General features: G+C 39.9%; 1 protein-coding gene and 1 long non-coding RNA gene across 3 annotated transcripts in view; one reads left to right on the top strand and one right to left on the bottom strand.

Moving 5' to 3' along the window:
• MRPS9 (mitochondrial ribosomal protein S9) overlaps positions 1-13,605 on the bottom strand; it is a 93,744-nt gene extending 80,139 nt beyond the window's left edge. The window contains exon 1 of the mRNA XM_072621745.1: positions 13,471-13,605. Coding sequence (XP_072477846.1) covers positions 13,471-13,605 — 135 coding nt within the window. The remainder of the gene's footprint in view (positions 1-13,470) is intronic.
• LOC140512584 (uncharacterized) overlaps positions 13,370-18,117 on the top strand; it is a 62,231-nt gene continuing 57,483 nt past the window's right edge. The window contains exon 1 of one of the 2 annotated variants that reach the window (XR_011969845.1): positions 13,370-13,656. This is a non-coding gene — a long non-coding RNA (uncharacterized lncRNA). The remainder of the gene's footprint in view (positions 13,657-18,117) is intronic. The other variant, XR_011969846.1, reaches the window with a different exon arrangement.

The raw sequence follows: 18,117 nt of genomic DNA, 5'->3' as shown, positions 1-18,117 counted from the left end.
TTAGGTAGGGTTAACATTAACATAAAGAGGTTTTGAAATATTGACTGTTATTGTAAGAAATAGGGTAAGCAAAATCGTTCTGAAAAACATCAAAGAGGGAACTAGTGTCCCAGTATCTTAGCTGATGGGAAAAAAAAAAAATCTATATCTTATATTTCACAATGGCTATGTTTCTTATTATTACATTGTTAAATAGATATCTGATTTTATTTATAAATATTCAGAGAAGAAAATTCCCTGAATTTAAGGGGAATATCCTCATTTTGTTACTTTATTCTGTCATTTACAAAAAATAAAATTAAGGTGGTTTAACCTATGACTATCTCATTATCCTTAAGTTTCCTAAAGATGTTCACGGTCATAAGTAGTACTAAAGGAAATTCCGTTGAAAGTACTGTCCTAAGTTGAAAAAATATACTATAGTTACTGAAGAAAAAATAACTGCTTTAAATCATGAGTTATTTTCATCTTAAAACTGCATCCAAGTACAACAAGGTAATTGTCAAAGTCTCACAAAAGAAAATTACTGAAAAGTTTTGACACTTAATATTCAATTTTACACATGTGCTATATGAAATCACCTATTTTTGGGAAAATATACTTTGGATTTCTTTTAATAAAGATAGCTGCACATAACTGTTTAACAAGATGACATGATGAACATTCATAATAGTTATTAAAAAATCACACTAAGTCAAAAAGTCATTAAATATATTTGTATAATGCGAAGAATAGTAGCAGAGAAAAAAGATTCAGACAAAGATATTTCAGCTCAAAAGATGGTTGCTTTAACTCAATTTAAGCTAAGTATTTGGACTGAATTTTGAAAAAACTGGATTTTTAGTTAGTATTGAAAAGAATTTGTCTTTTTTTAACCAAAAAATATTGCGCGCCCCCCCTGCCATGCTGCTGTTTCTAGTAACAACTGAAAATACAGGATTTGAGAAACAAGTCTTCAAGCTTTTCATTCTTATGGAATATGGTATGGATACGACTAGATGTTTTTTTTTGCAAAGATAATCAGTGGGTTAGACAGCTATAATTTCAATCAAGCAGTCTGCCAGAGAAACAGAAGCTTTAGTGACAGAGCAGTAATGTCCCAATTTTGGCCAAATGCCAATTTTATACACTACTTTACTTGTCCTGAGGCACTATTAAGTAAGCCTCTTTTCAGTTTAATTACACTACTGACTGAACTCAGATGAAGCAACGCACTGATAATTAAAATGGTTGTTAACAAAATTTGTTTTAAAAGTCTAAGACTAAGGGAAAGGGCAAAGATCAGGGGTAGAGAATACAGAGAGAGAAAAAAATGTAAATTTAACTCAATCATCCTGGAGTGATTTGTGTAGCCTACTGAAGATTAAACAGCTCCATTTTAATTTCTATTTAGCAAAATTCACTTATTTGTAATTTTAAGACAAATAAGAGGAAAAACTGAATATAAAAAAATAGCAGATTAAAAGACATGATGTTTAGGTACTGCTTACAAAACTAATGGCAAGCAAGAGTTGTATTAAGTGCTATGAAAAAGTAACTGTCCAGTCACTCATTTCACAGATACGCACTGAACAGTTACACTACTGGAGATATAAAAGATATGGCCTTGCTCTTATGTGTGTATAGATTTATTGGAAAAACCAGACACCACAGTAAAGCAACAGAAAACAACATAATATGGTAAAAACTTTCAGCACCACAGGCATTACTGGAATTGGAGATGTGGCAAGGAGCGTACAGCTAAGAAAGCTAGATTTCAACAAGGGAAACTGGATTCAAATTCTGTCTTTTACCCTCACAAAGTAAATGACTGCTGTTTCATTTTCTCATCCGCAAAATGAAACAATAACAACAGGCGGCGTTAAGCTTCTTTAAGCGTTTTATATAGGTGATCTTACAGGTTCAAAGGAGAGAACGTATTAAAATGTTTTGCAAACTTAACGCATGTTGATATTTTGACTGCACCCTGGCTCTACCCTGGGCTCCCCTGCGTGATTTTCAGTAAGTTTCCTCACTTCTCAAAGCCAAAGTTTCCTCATTTGTAAGGTCAGAGTTCTGGATTGCAAAATCTTTAAAAGTTCTCCCAGCTTCCCATCAAATGGCCCTTTTTAGTTCATGTACCCAAGAGTATTTAATTTTTATCTGCTATGATTATGAAGCACATTGCAAGGAAGATAATGTTATCTGTGGTAGGTTCCCTTTAAATAAGAAATGGAATATTCAACAGAAGAGTGGAAATTTTAAAAAATTGTTTTAAAGTGCTAAGGCAGTAACTCAATTATTCTTTTGCTGAGAAACTCCCTGAACAGCTTCCAAAGTCATCAATAGCCTGCATTATAAGCTGTAATATGTAGGCTATAGGGAAACTTGCTAAATAAACTACAAAAGGGAAGAGCCAAGATGCATGGGGGTGGGAGTGAAGGGAAAGTTGCCCCAACACTCTCTAGCTGAGGTAAGAAACCGGGAATTAGATATTGCAATGGGTTATTCTGGTACGGCAATATACTAGCCACAGAGGTCAAGTCAGCTCTGTACCGGGTGAAACATGAAATGACTGAGAAAACAATGGTTTGAGCTTTTGAGCATATCGATTTATTAAGCAACACATGCCAACTGCATAATAAATCAGCCCCAGGCTTCTCCAGCTTTGGCACTGCACTACAAATACAGGGAGAGACAGATTTTATGCATTAAAAACAATTAATAAGATAAGACCAATTAATTAAAACAATACAATTAACCAGGACAGGATTAGGTAATCTGATTTCTAATTGGAAGAATAGGGACTTTAGAAGTTGGGAGGGGGAGAGCAAACAAGTGCAATTCCCTGAAATCAGAAAAAGAGGTGTCCCACTGCCCCCAAGTGTCTTTATTTAATCAAAGGAACATGGAAACAACTGATTGGCTAGTACAGGGTCAGTTTTCAAATAAGATATATGGGTTGCCTGAGATGTATAATTGTGAGAAAATACCTTGCATCAATCTTTAGCTCTGAGTATGTTTCTAGGTCCTTAATAAAAGGGCTCTAAGCAGCAGGTAGAGGTGGTCCAGCTTACCCAGCCATGCAAGGCTAGGTTCAAACAATGTAATAAAGCTTTCTCAAAATTCCCATTATGGACTAAAGTTTTCTCACAAGAAAGAAACTGAACTAGACCCATAATTGAATGGAAAGGAAACTGAGCTAGCTCCAGAACTGAGTCCCAACTCAATTTCCACCACTACTACTTGCTGTTTTAATTCCCTCAGCTCTGATGAAAGGAATCTATCTGTGCCCAGATACATGGACTTGGGTTGGCTGGAGGCAGGCATCTTAAGAATGGACAACTGTCAATTTTTCCACTGTAGGATGCTGTTAGTGCTGGTAGGGTACAAAGCAGATCTTTCCCCAAAGAAGCAAGTGAACCACATCACTGAAGGAGAAGGAGGAAGGTAGAAGAAAGAACACTGAACTAGGAATCAAGATACCTGGATTTTAGTTATGGTTCTGTCACAGATAAGCTGTGACACTCCGCAAGTGATTTAATCTCTTTGGGCCTCATTTTTCACAGCTGTATGGAGGTTAATTAAATGAAGCATGGTATAGTGGAAAAAGTCCTGGATTTGGAGTTAGCTTACAGAAGATGACCAACAATATGTAGAATTAATCTGTTCTAAACTGAAGTACCAAGTGATTACTTTATAGAATTTAAAAAAAAATGTAGAAATATTTATTTGAAAGACCAAAAGGTCTAAAATCTCACAGGAAATAACGAAAGACATGAGAATGAAGGGAGGCCTAGAGAATCAAATCTCAAACTAAATTACAAAGCAGTAAATCGTTCAAACTATTTGGTACTGGTTATAAGTAGATCATAGGAACAGTCAAGAGAAGCCAGATTTAGAAGAAATTTAATAAATAGCCTGTGTCTAATAAACCCAAGATCACAATTCACTAGGGAAACCTCCCTATTCAACAAAAAGTCCTAGGAAAGTAGACCAAGAGTCATTACCCAATGGATAAAGTGGTCACAAATAGTTCTGTAAAGAATGACAAACTATTAACAACTGTATGAAAAATTGCTCCAAGTCAGAGAAATGGACATCAAACAACTCTGAGGTTTCATTCTACATAAGAAACTTGGGGAAAGTAGGGGAGGGGCCCCAGGGAAGACAGGAACAGTAGATGGTAGAGGGGCTTAGATTCTCTTCAGTGATCTCATCAGCTCCCATGGATTCAATTACCATCTGTGGTTCTCACATCTACCTATCCAGCCCTAACTTTTCTGCTGAACTCCACTCTCTTATCTGGAACTGCCTAATAGACATGTTAAACTGGATGTCTGGTGGACATCTTAAACTCAACACATTCAAAACTTAATTCCTTATCTTTCTCCCCAAACTCTCTCCTCTTTCAAACTTTCCTATTACCATATTTACACCACTTCCCCAGTCCCACAAGCTTACAGCCTAGGTATCATTCTTGACTCCTCACTTTATCTCCTTCGCCTCCAGCCTCCCCACCCCCAACCCCTTCCAAGCAGTGGACAAGGCCAGTTGAAGTATCTCTTGAATACACAAACCCTCCTTTCCTCTCATACTTCTGCTACCCAGGTGCAAGCTCTCTTTATTCAGGTATGGACTACTTCAACAGTAAAAATCTCTTCCCCATACCAGTCCAGCCTCCATCAGCCACCAAAGTGCAGATTTCATCATGGCAATTCCCTTCCACATACATTCAATAAACTAGAGAGGCTTCCTATCACCTTCAGGATTAAAGAGAAAATCTTTTGCCATTCAAACCCAACCCCCTCGTCGGAGATTCAGTAATTTACTTAAAACTAAAGTCACACAGGTAGTAACCATCATCAGAAGAATTTGAACTTACGTTCTGATTTCAGAGTCAAGATCTCAATGATAAAATTAAGCATTTGAATAAAATCAATGTACCAAGGACAAGAAGAGAAATTATTAATTGGGTGGGTGGGGAAACCACCCTTGTATCAAACTGATAAAAGCCTCAAACCCAAGACATACAAGGAAACACTCCCCAACAGGTAGTAGTGGCTGCTGTCCTTCGCTCTCAAAGAGGACCAAAATGACATCACCATGATAAAATGAAGTTTCAATGTGTATGACTATGGCTGACCAATATGACCTTGGAATGCTCTACCACAGACTGGGCATACAATCCATGTGAACATTTAGGGTAGTAACTCCAAGTTTGTGTATCCTACGTTTCCTTTGTGCTGTCTCACTTCTGCTTTGCTTACAGAACACACCACCTTTTCTGATGTGGGCACGCCATGCTCAGCAGTTCTGTGCAAGTGTTTCCCATGTCCTACAATCAAATCCAAAGTTCTTGAGAGAGACTTTGAGAGTGTCCTTGTGTCACTTCTTCTGACCACCATGTGCTCACCTGCCCCATGCAAGTTCTCCATAAAATAGTCTTTTTGGCTAACATGCATTTTGCATTCAAACAACATGGCCAGCCCATCAGAGCTCTCTGAAGCATAGTTTGAATGCTTGGCAGTTTAGTTTGAGCAAAGACCTCAGTGTCTGCTACCTTATCCTGCAAGGTGATCTTCAGAATCTTCCTACTAAAATTTAAATGGGTAGGATTCCATTTCCTAGCATGACAATGGTATACTGTCCCGGTTTCCCAGACATATACCAATGAAGTCAGCACAATGGATCTGTAGACCTTCATTTTGGCAGTCAGTCTAATACCTCTTCCCTCTCAAACTTTTCTTCATAGCCTCCCAAACACTGAGATGGCTCTGGCAATGCGTGTGTCAACCTCACTGTCAATGTGTACGTTCCTGGAAATTACACCAAAGTAAGTGAACTTATCCACAGCATTCAAAACTTCTCCATTTGTTGTAACTGATGATTCCACGTATGGATGGTGTGATGGTGGCTGATGGAGCCCCTGTGTTTTCCTGGTGTTGATTATTAGGACAAAATTAGCGCAGGCAGCAGAGAATAGATCCATACTTTGTTTTATCTCAGCTTCAGAGGCTGCATTGAGTGCACAATCATCTGCAAACAGAAAATCATGCACCAATACTCCTCCCCTTGGGTCTTGGCTTGTATGTAGCCTTCCATTTGAAAAGACTCCCCATTAGATAAGGGGCAGGATACAAACAATGACAAAAAAAAAAAATACCTGCCCTCAAGGAGCTTACATTCCAATAGAGGAGACAATACATAAATAACCAGCTACAAACAAAACAGACACCGAATAGATTTAGAAGCTAATCAGAGAGGGAAAGGAATAATAACAAATGATAACAAAAAGTTTTTAGAAGAAATACAAATAAGATAATTAAAAAACATTCCAAATTTCACATCAGAGAACGCACATTAAAACTGAACTTTTTCCTCACTCCTTTCCAACTGGCAAAGACTATTTTTTTAAAAGAGAAAACAGTCAATGTTGGAGGAGTGTGTGAAAAGACAGGGACACCAACACACTAATGGTGGAGTTGTGACTTTATCTAACCAGTTTGGAAAAAAAAAATTGGAACTATACTAGTAAAGCAAAAAATGTATTCATACCCTTTGACCCAGAAATAGTATTACTGGGCATTTACTCCAGGGAAGGCAAAGACAAAGTTTCCTATATGTCAAAATATTTATAGAAGCATGTCTTATGGTCAAACAATGATGGGAATGTCTGAACAAATAGTGGTAAGAGAATGCAATGAAATATTACTGTACTCTTAACTATGAAAATGAAAAATTCAAAGAAACTTGGGAAGATTTTGTATGAACTGATGAAAAATAAAATATAAATGGAATGACAATATATACAGTGATTATAATGCTGTAAAGCAAAACAACTGGAGAAGATGTGGGAAACTTGGAACACTAATGTATTGTTGGTGGAGTTGTGAACAGATACAACCATTCTGGAGAGCAATTTGGAATTATGTCCAAAGGGTTATAAAACTGTGCATACACTTTGAGATCCAGCAATACCACAACTAGATCTGTATCCTAAAGAGATAATAAAAAAGGGAAAAGGACCGATATGTACAAGAATATTTATAGCAACTCTTTTTGTGGTGGCAAAGAATTAATTGGAAATTGAGAGGATCCCCAATTGGGAATGGCTGAACAAGTTGTGGGATATGAATGTAATGGAATACTATTGTGCTATAAGAAATAATGAGCAGGCGGATTTTAGAAAAACCTGGAAAGGCTTACATGAACTGAAGCTGTGTGAAGTAAGCAGAACTAGACCACTGTACACAACGGCAGCAACACTGGGATGACAAACTTTGATAGACTTTGCCCTTCTCAACAACACAATGATCTTCCTCTCTTTCCAGTCTGCTTACACTCCCTCATACTCCCCCACATACTTGAGATTCAGTTACAAAGGCCTCCTTGCCTTTCCCTGGACAAAACACTCCATCTCCCAACTCATCTCTGCCTCTCATTTTCTCTGAATTCCTTTAACTCACAGCTAAAGTCCCACCTCCTACAAAGTGCCTCAACATTAATGCCTTTCCTCTGAGACTATCTTCAATTGACTACATATGATAAATACACACATACACACATGTACATATTTGTGTACATGTGTGTGTATATACATCCTATTTGTGCATACTGTCTCCATTAGAATGTGAGGCTATTTATTTTCTTTGTTTTCCTTTTGTTATTTTTTTCCTTTCTTTGAATCTAAGCTCACCAAAAAAAATACAATATATCAAAAAATGTCTGACAACATAAGCAGTGTTATATACACATAGTCCCACCTCTGCAAAGGTATGAAAGTACCTTATCATTTTGATTCTTTAGTCTGTCCTAGTAACAATATCTTGACTAATGTCTATTATCTATTATCTTGACTTTCTTAAGGAAGTAGAATGCTGTCCCATACTATGTGCTCCCTTCCTGCCAATAGTTATGTCCAAGCCCTCAGCACTTGCTTAAGAAATCAGGTGCTGATTTGACATTATGCCCAAACAGCTATAAAAATGTATATACCCTTTGACCTTGCAATATCGCTTCTAGTGCTGTATCCCAAAGAGATCATAAAAATTGGAAAAGGATCCACAAGTGCAAAAATATTTATATTAGCAGCTCTTTTTTGTGGTGGCCAAGAACTGGAAATTGAAGGGATGCCCATCAATTGGGCATGAACTGACCAGGATAACATTGTCACAGTCTTCGAGGATTGATTTTGATAGACTTAACCCTTCTCAGCAATGCAAGGACCTAAAACTTTTCCAAAGGACTCATGATGGCAAATGCCATTCACATCCGGAGAAAACTATGGAGCTGAATTGCAGAATGAAGCAGACTCTTTTCTCCTTTGTTTTCTTTCTCATGGTTTCTCCCATTCATTATAATTCTTCTATGCGACATGACTAATGTGAAAATGTGTTTAATAGGAATGTATGTGTAGAGTCCACACTGGATTGCATGACATCTTAGGGAGGGAGGAGTGAAAGAAGGGAGAAAATTAAAAACTTATGGAAGTTAATGCTGAAAACTGAAAATAAATTAAATGTTTTTTAAAGAAAAATATTTTGATAACTGTATTTCAAAAAAAAAAAAGAAATCAAGTACTGCTGATTAATAGGCCATGAGTAAACTGTGATGGGAACCTGATGAATTTAGGAAAAATACATTACAAATAATGTTATAAATGTTCAATGCTAATGTAATTTTTTTGAAAAAATTAAGCTTGAGTAATATTTAATATACAGTTGAGCCCATCACTTGGTTCAAAGGTCAGACAGTCAATATGGTATGTGAGGAAAGAATGGAAGTTCCATAACCCAGAGGGGTTAGTAGTGGCACTGTCATTCATTCTTTGGTTTTTAGCACACTGCAATGCATTACTATATTACCAAGCGTTAAGCCCAAGATTTTCAAAATTCATGAGACACCCTATCAAGTTGCTCTCACTAAAATATAATTAATATTGATGAGTATTTATATTTTAATGAACAAAAAGGTTTTTCAAACCATTAATAAAATTATTTTTCAAATACTATTTATTTCAACTTTATCTCATACTTGTTATTTCTATTTTGTGAATATTTTATAACGTACATAATACATCATTAGTACAGCTGAGAGGTGATTGGGCAGAGTAAATAGTAAGTTAACTGCAAAGCCAGGAAAATCTGAGGTCAAATCCAGCTTCTGAAACATACTATGTGACCCTCGGCAATTTATAAATAAATATACATGTTAGGGATCAATTTTTTTAAAACTGATATGGGCGTGTGATCAAAAAAGTTTACAGAACACTGATAGCTAGTTTAATGTATTTAGTTCTGCAGACGGTATTTTAAGGAAAATGTAAGACAAGCTAATGCGTACCCAGGTAAGGGTAAAACAGGAAGGTGAGAGGAAAGTAGAAAGTCATGAAAAGGAAATTAAAGGAATAACCACTGGTAATGAAGAAGTTAAAATTTTTATCTCCATTTACAGATGACATAAACATATGTTTAGAAAATCTAAAACAACCAAAACATTGAGTTAATCATTTCAGTTAGATAGCATACTTAAAAACCCCAAATACCAATAAAAAAGGGGAGAAACTGACATACACAAACCAAATTCTAACTATAAATTCAAAAATATTGCTTCAAAGGCACATTGTTTAGCTTCTCTTCATCATGTAAACAAATGTGAACATCTATTATGTGGCAGTATGGCATAGGAAGCAGAGATAGCTAGATAGTGAAGTAGATAGAGTGCCAGGCCTGGAGGTAGGAAGACTCATCTTCCTGAGTTCAAATCCAGTTTTAGACAGTTACTAGTTGTGTAACCCTGGGAAAGTCACTTAACCCTGTTTGCCTCAGTGTCCTCATTTGTAAAATAAGCTGGAGGAGGAAACAGCAAACCACTCCAGTACCTTTGCCAAGAAAATCCCAAATGGGGTCCTGGAGTGTTGGACACAACTGCGAATGACTGAACAACACGACACAGGGGAAAAAATACTGGATCTGGATCAGAAGACCTGGATTTCCCAGTGCAGCCAAAACCAGATTAAAAGTGCGATTAGGAAATATTTAAGATAAAAAATAAAAATATAAGGGAACAGATAATGTTAATATGTGATTTTCTAAGTCAATACGCAGTCCACAAGGATATGGAGTTTAGTGGCCCTGTTTCTGTTTGACATCAATGACCTAGAAAACCCTTAGGGTCACTTCCGGCTCTACATTTATGGTCCTGTGTGTAGAGTACTCTGCCAAACACTGAAAACAGACAGAGGTCTGAGACATAGCCCGTGCCATTGAGGAACTTAAAATCTAATTGAAAAGACAAGACATATACAGAAAAGATAACCACACAGAGCATATGTTCTAGACTAAAGAACTGCATTTACAAGTAAGTACCTGGCACTTAATAAGCTTGTTGACTGATGTGAGGAAGACTAGTACTGACACTCTTCCTACGTGTGAAGACAGAGGAACAGAAAAGTGATATGGTCAAATCACATTTGGAATTTACAGCCTATATATACGAAAGGCTGGCACTAAATTGCCCAGTGTCTCTTCAAATACAAATTATGTTATCACAACAAAAACATGCGGTTTCTCTTCTAAAAGTTCAGAAGCTGCCAAGTCGCTTCTAAAAGCAGTCAGTCTTTCAGAGAGATGAGATGTATTTGGATCACGGTTTCAATTATGTACCCAGCTGTCAAACAGCTCTTCCAAAAAGAAAAAGGAAAAAAAAAAACGAGTGGCAACATGGTAGTTATATGCCTTAAAGAATCAGCTTTTTAATATACTAAATGACTCTCCACAGGACATCTGCCGTTATTGATAGTGGATTAAGAACTTTCATGAGAAGCCAATGTAGAAGAAATTGAATTCCAATTCCAGCTTGCCCAATAGTGTTAGCAAGTAGGCTATATCTACTTCCTCCAAGGTGAAGATAGTCCTTATTTTCACTGTAAAAGCAATAGGCTTCACTCACCTGTTATGAGATCTGTTCATTTATAAAAAAATTTTTATTGATGCTTTAAAAAAAATTACAAGCATTTTCCAGTACCTACTTTCCCCATAGGTAACCAAAATGACACACAACTACAGTCTACCACCTCTTCAGAGGGAGAAGGGAGGGATGCTTCATGGAGTCAAGAAATTCAAGCTCTGAAAACTTTTACTATTTTTCTTTCCATTACTGTGATCCTTCCGCATATTGTTCTGCTTACATATTTATTTGGAGTTGGGGAGAATGGAGCTTCAATTTCAGTCTAAAACACTTACTGTGTTATTACAAGTAAGTCATTTAACCTCTGCCTGCTTCAGTTTTCTGATCCGGTACGGTCATTGTGGAGATAAAATGAGACAATGTTTGTAAATGGCCTTGCAAACCTGAAAGCTATTGTTGTTATTTATACAAGTCTTCACACGTTTCCCTGAATTTTTCACATGCAATAACAGTCCATTACATTCTTATGTCATAACCTGTTCATTCACTGAACCAACTAACAAGCATTAACTTATAAATCAAAAACTGCGCCCGGTGTTAGGTATACAAAGACAAAAATGCAAGTGCCTGCCCTCAATAAGCTTATTCTAATGGTGTCAAACATCATGCATACACACAAAATAGAAGAGAATTTTCTGGGAAAGGCCTGTAAAGGTGGTATTTAAGTTGTATTTTTAAAAGAAAAGGAGATTCTAGGGAGCAGGAGTAAGATTAGTGTGCATTTGAGGCATGGGACATAGCCAGTGAAAGGCACAGAGATGGAAGATGAGGCAATCCTTTGGGGGAACAGCAAGAAGGCCAGCCTGGCTGGATGAGAAAGAGGAGTAATGTATAACTGTTACAAAGGGAGGCTGATGTTGGGCTGTGAAACGCTTTAAAAGGAAAATGGAAGAATTCACATCTGATCTTGAAGTCAATCACTGGAGTTTACTGCTTAGAAGAATAATATGTTTAAACCTGCACATCAGGAAATTCACTCTGGCAGATGTACGGATGACAGACTAATTGAAGCAGGGAGAGAACTGAAATAAGGAGACCAATTGGGAAGTTACTGTCTAGAGTAGTGACAATGTGACTAGTAAAGGGAACAGATAGGTGAGAGGTTGTGGAGGTAAGAGAGTATGGTTTGACAAAGGACTGGATATGCAAGGGTAAGGAAAACGAGAAACCCAAGATAACACCAAGGTTGCCAGCCTGGGTGACTGGAAGAATGGTGGAGCCCTTGACAGAAATGGAGAGGTTCAAGATGGGGGTGTGTGGGTGTGGGGAGAAGATGAACTGTTGAACATGCAGTTTCAAATGTCCAAAAAGAAGCTGGAGACCACCAACCAATAAACAGGCATTTACTAGGTGCCAACAGTGGGCAGGCACTGTGCTAGGCCCTGCGGACACAGATCCTCCAAGAGAAAACAGTCCATACCCTCAAGAAGGAGTTTACATTTCCAAGAGAAACCAGAGCTCCATTTCCAGCTCCTGGAGGCCTGGGTGCAACCTGCCCCCTTCCTTTTCTCCGTCCTCTCCATCTCAGCTCCTTTCACCCTCCTCAATCCCTCGGCAAGCATCTATCATTGCCAGCCTCTGTACTAAACACAGAATACAAAGACAGGAGAAGCAAAAACCCAAACTGGGAGACAACATACCCGTAACTGTGATGAACTGAGGATGGCCTCTGGGAGGGCTGGGAATGGGACTTTAACGGGGACTTGGGGAAATCAGAAAGCAGAGAGACCACAAGGCCTGTGTCACTGCCCCCCAGAGGACACGCAGAGGTACAGACCTGAAAGGTGGGGCTTTACCCTGGACCTTCCTGCTGGGGACAGCAGAGGAGAGGATGGACTTGAGGCAGGGAGACCCCGCGATGGAGGGACCCCCCAGGGTGGGGCATGGGAGAAGCTGGCACGGCCCGGAAGCCCAGCAGTGCCAGCTCCTCTCCCCACCCCCAACATCCTTCCCAAGGACGACGGACAGAGCACATCACAGACTGATCAGATGCCCCAGACGGCAGAGTGAGTGGAAGACACGTGTACGAAGCACAACGTCTGGTCCACTTCGCAGTTCTACTAACAGAATAGCAATTTCTCTATTTTTGGGGGTATACCTGCAGGATATTAGAGAGTTCCCCCCACCCCCGAGGGGGACATTTCAAAGGGAAAGAAAATAAATGCTTGTAAAATGGAAACGGGAAATCTGATGATGAAAAAAGAACCACAAGAAGCGCGGTAAGTCCTCGGTCCGAAGGACTTCGAACCGCAGCGGGCCCACACACGAGGCCAGCTACGTGGAAAACCCAGACCGCGCTAGACACAGACGCGCACTGACCCCGCCTCCCTCCGGCTACCAGAGCACGAGGCGGGGTGGGGGCGGGGTTACCCGGGAAGGGGCGGGGCCTCGCCTCACGCGCCGCGGCGCGCAGGAAGGAGGAGTAGCCGGGGGTCGAGTCCGGGTTTCCTCACGCCCGTATCCTGTCTCTACGTCCCCGTGACTTGCCCTTCCTTTCCCCCCGTCCCTCCTGGTCGTTACCTGGGTCCCAGCTACCCTTCGCTGCTCAGTTGCTGCTGCTTTCCAGGCGATCCGGCTCCTGGCCAGTCCACTCCTAGCGCGGATAAAGAGACAGCTAGCGACCGTTGCGGCGAAAGGCGCCCAGTGAGCCGCCATGTCTACAGCGGGAAGGGGAGGAGAAAGGGGCGGGGCCGGAGTACTGCGCAGGTGCTAAATATGAGCGCTGGGGTTTTGGTTTTTTTTTTTTTTTTTTTTTTTTGCGTTCCCAAACGTCGCTAAAGAAGTCTAGCAATCACGCATGCTCCTTGGTAAACCCTCCGCGGAGCTTTTTTTTCCTGCCCGTCGGTGATTGGTTGGGTAGCGAGGAAGGGCGGGGCGCGTGATCTGTACCGGGTTCCTAGGGTTGCTTTGGAATTGGGTTGAATGTTCCCCTTTGGAATGCAGCCGAACCCCAGCGGCTGTGCGGGCCAGCCTGGTACTTCCTACGGCGCTGCTGGTGCTTGGCCCTCGAAGGCCCTCCTGTCTTGGACGGTTTCCTCTTTATGGTCGGTCCAGAAGCCCGTTCTGTAGCATCTCCCATGTTTAGGGTCTAGCGGACCTTGCTTGCACAGAGCCCACCGAGGCGGGGAGCGCAGGTGGTCATCCCTGTCTTTACCGAGCGGAAGGCTTAAGGACCCTTAGCTGCCACCGAAGTCCGTTTTCTGGGCTATGGTGGGACCAGAATGCAGTGACTAAGCGCCTGCGCACCTGGCATTGCCGAGAAAGGCAATGGTTATTGATCATCCCGCCCTCTCTGCCACCAAGGCCCACGCTCTTGACTTCAGCTATGCCAGGATGTAGGTGGTGCAGGAGTCTGGAGGACCTGAGTTCTGATCTTGCCCACTAGCTGTGTGACCTTGGGCAAGTCACTTAACCCCAATTGCCTCATCCTGGGTCATCTCCAGTCATCCTGATGAACATCTGGTCACTGGATCCAGATGGCTCTGGAGGAGAGGTGAGGCTGGTGACCTGCACAGCCCTCCCTCAGTTAAAACAAAGTCAAGTGCAAGTCACATCATCATGTCTCTGATGGCCTGGTCTTCTTTGGCAACGAAGGAGAACACACACAGCACATTGTCCACCATCACCGCTGGTCGCTCATTCAGTCCACTGCTTGTAGGATATCAGGGCAGTTTTCCTTACCCTTCCTTGAAATAGGATGTTGAGGTTCCTTTTTGTTGATCATGGCTTTAAGGTAACCCAATAATTCTCAAATTCTCTCTCCTGAATCTCTTTCCTAGGTCCATTGTTTTTCCCAATGAGATAGTCCGCATTTTCTGCAATTTTGTCATCCTGTTGATTTTTGTTCTGTTGTTTCTTGGTGCCTCACAGAGTCATTAGCTTCCACTTGTCCAATTCTAATTTTTAGGCAATTATTTTCTAACCTGAGCTTTTGTTAAGTCCCCTTCCCTTTGAACAACTCTGCTTTTTAAGGAGATCTTTTTTTGTACATCTTTTTTCTTCTGGAACAACTCTGTTTTTTAGGGAGTGTTTCTCTTCAGTGAATTCCTGTACCTCTTTTGTACCTCTTTTTTTCCATTCAACCAATTCTGCTTTTCAAGGATTTCTTCTCTTCAGTGAATCTTTGTGCTCCTTCCACCACTTGGTTCATTTTGGATTTTAAGGTGCTGTTTTTTTCAATGTTTCCCTGTGCCTCCTTTACCAAGGTGCTAATTCCTCTTTCATGATTTTTTGTATCATTTCCATTTCTTTTCACAATCTTTACTCTACCTCTCTTATTTGAGTTTTTAAAAATTCATTTATTTAATTTTAGTTTTCAACATTCACTTTCATAAGCTTTTGAGTTTAAAACTTTCTCCGCCTCTCTCCCTTCCCCCCATCCTAGAGGGTATGCAATCTAATAAAGGCTCTACATATACATTCTTATTAACATTTTCATGTTAGTCGTGTTGTAATGAAGAATTAGAATGAATAGGAGAAACCATGAGAAAGAAAAGGCAAAACAAAAGTATTTGATTTTTAAAATCCTTTTTGAACTCTTCCAAGAAGTTTTTGGGGGGAATTGGAAGGGGGAAGTTGTGACCAATATATATATATTCTTTGATGCTTTGCATGTAGCTGTTTTGACTTTGTTATCTTCCTCTTCAGTTTGTGTCTTTGATCTTCCCTGTCATAGTAACTTTCTATAGTCAAGTATTGTTTTTTTTTTTTTTTAATTTTTGCTCACTTTTCCAGCCTATTTCTTGACATATAACTTTATGTTAAAGGGGGTCTTTGCTCCTGGGGTTGAGGGAGCACTGTCTCAAACTTCAGACCTTTCTTTCTGATGTTTTCAGAGATAGCTTCGGGGGTCTGTAGGTTTGTTTCTTTCAAGATGATGTGATCTAAGGAGATGAGTGATCAATGCTTTCCTGGCCTGTGCCCTGGTTTGTGGATGACCACAGTACTCTTCTCTGACTTGGAACTGTGAAGGGCCCCTACATCCCTGTGACTGACTGCAAGTGCTAGTGAGCTAGTGCTCTCTGAGATCGCGACCCAGAACTGTGTATGGGCAATGTGATAGAGTTCTGCAGTCAGTGCCAGCAAAGGGTCCCTTATAATCTCCTTCTGACCAGTTGTCTGACCCCCTTCTGTGGGTTGCCAGTTCCAGAAGCTACCACCACTACTTCCTCCAAGGCCTGCTGGGCTCCAGGTCTGATTACCACCCCTATGAGACAGACCTTTCCTGCCAACCTCCTAAATTGCCCTAGGCTGGAAAATTGTTTCACCTCAATCTTTTGTTGGTTCTGCCATCCAGAATACAGCTTGAGGGGTTTTTAGCAGTTATTTGGAGGGGAATTTGGGAGAACTTATTTAAGTTCTTTCCTTTACTTGACCCCCAGAGCATTGTCTTGATTATATAGAGAAGTCTTTCACAATTGATTATGGTTACAGTGTTGTTTTTTCTATGTTTAATGTATAGATGAGGTCTTGAGAGACTGGTATCTGAATATATAGTCCAAGTTGGATCCTGGTGATAAGGCATCTGTTGTCTGAGATTGTAGTCCTGGAGCCTGAGGTTCCAGTTTGGCAGTTTTGCCCTATTCAACTGAATATCAGTGGAGAGCTGTAGTAACGTTGTTGAGGTGAGTGGGGGCAGAAAGGCTAGAGAAGCTACTGAAGGTCCCAAATCACCACCAAAGCTCCCTTGATGGTAAATCATGAGCATCATTAATTCTCCTGTGACTTGATTATTACCGGTACCTTGATTTTTTCAGGGAGGAAATTATAGGATTTAGCATTGGAAGGGACCTTAGGGATGATTTAGGCCAGTGCCCTCATTTAACAGATTCAAAACCCAAGCTCACAAAGGCCAATTAACGTGGCTCAGGTCACAAGGTTTTAAATAGCAGAGTCATAATTGGAACTCAGATTTTCTGACTAAATTCCTTTCCATTATATCAGAAAGCCTGAAAGTAGTCATGAAAACTTGGGGGAAAGGGGCAGGGAGAAGGAAGAGGAATAGAGAGAACAGGGATATGGAATTTTATTTAGTATTCTTCTCCTACCCCTCCACCTCTCCACCTTTCCAGCTTTTATTCCCTACCACAAATGGCCACACTTACTCTCAGATTCAAGCTAACTGATCTTTAAGGTCCCTGGAAGTTTTTGCAATTGTATGAATCTCTGCTTGTACTTATTCTTCTACCTGGAATACCCTTCCCCGTTTCTGCTCATTCAAACTCTACTCCTCCGTCAGAACTATTATAAGTTCCACTTCCCAGGGTGGTCACTGCAGCTTCATTGATCTTTTCTTTCTTGAAAGACTCATAACACTTAAATGTTTACAGCTTTCATTTCAGGATTGTTATTTAATTCATGCGTAATTATACATATGTCTTGCCTCCTGAGAATTGTAAGATTCTAAAGATAGAGGATCTTATAATTTTTGTATTCTTGTGAGCAACATATTATGCACATAAAATAAATACTCGTCTAATGAAGTCTTGTATAAGGCTGAAGTAGATACCCTAGAAAAGAATCATTGGGTTATAGATTTAAAGCTAGAAGGAACCTTAGAGGTCCTGCTAAAGGAAGGTCCCTCTGAGGAATTTGAAATCCAAAAGAGATAAATGATTTGGCCAAGGTCACATAGATAGTAAGTTGTAGAATTGGGATTTGACCCAGTACTCTTTCCATTGTTCTACATTTTCTGAAGTCCTAGAGCTTTTCTAGTTAAAATAGCATTAAGAATTAGATAACTTTCTTCAGGAAAGGGGAAAATTACTATGTAATTGAAAGATCACTAGATTTGAATTCAAAAGATTTTAGCTCAAGTCCTTGATCAGTTTAATAAGATGTCCAGAATCTTAGAGGTCTTTCAGTCAAGAATACCCAGATGAATTGTAATAGAGCATTAGCTTAAGTATCAAAAAGATCTGAATTGTAGTCCCAACTCTGCCATTTGCTAATGAGTGACATTTGACAAATCATAACCTCTGAGAAAATTTGGTAAATGGTGAGGCTATTCAACCAAAACAGTGGAGAAGGAGCAGGTTGGCGAAGAAGATAAGATCATAGAATCAATAAGTGTAATAAATATTTTAAAAGGGTTTAGAAGTCTACACCCATCTCCCAACTTTTACAGCCCGAGCTGAATCCTGTAATTTTGGTCTAGAATGACCTTTC

This window comes from Notamacropus eugenii, chromosome 6, assembly GCF_028372415.1.
Source record: "Notamacropus eugenii isolate mMacEug1 chromosome 6, mMacEug1.pri_v2, whole genome shotgun sequence".
Classification (NCBI taxonomy): Eukaryota; Metazoa; Chordata; class Mammalia; order Diprotodontia; family Macropodidae; genus Notamacropus; species Notamacropus eugenii.
This window is presented reverse-complemented; position numbering and strand designations above follow the sequence as displayed.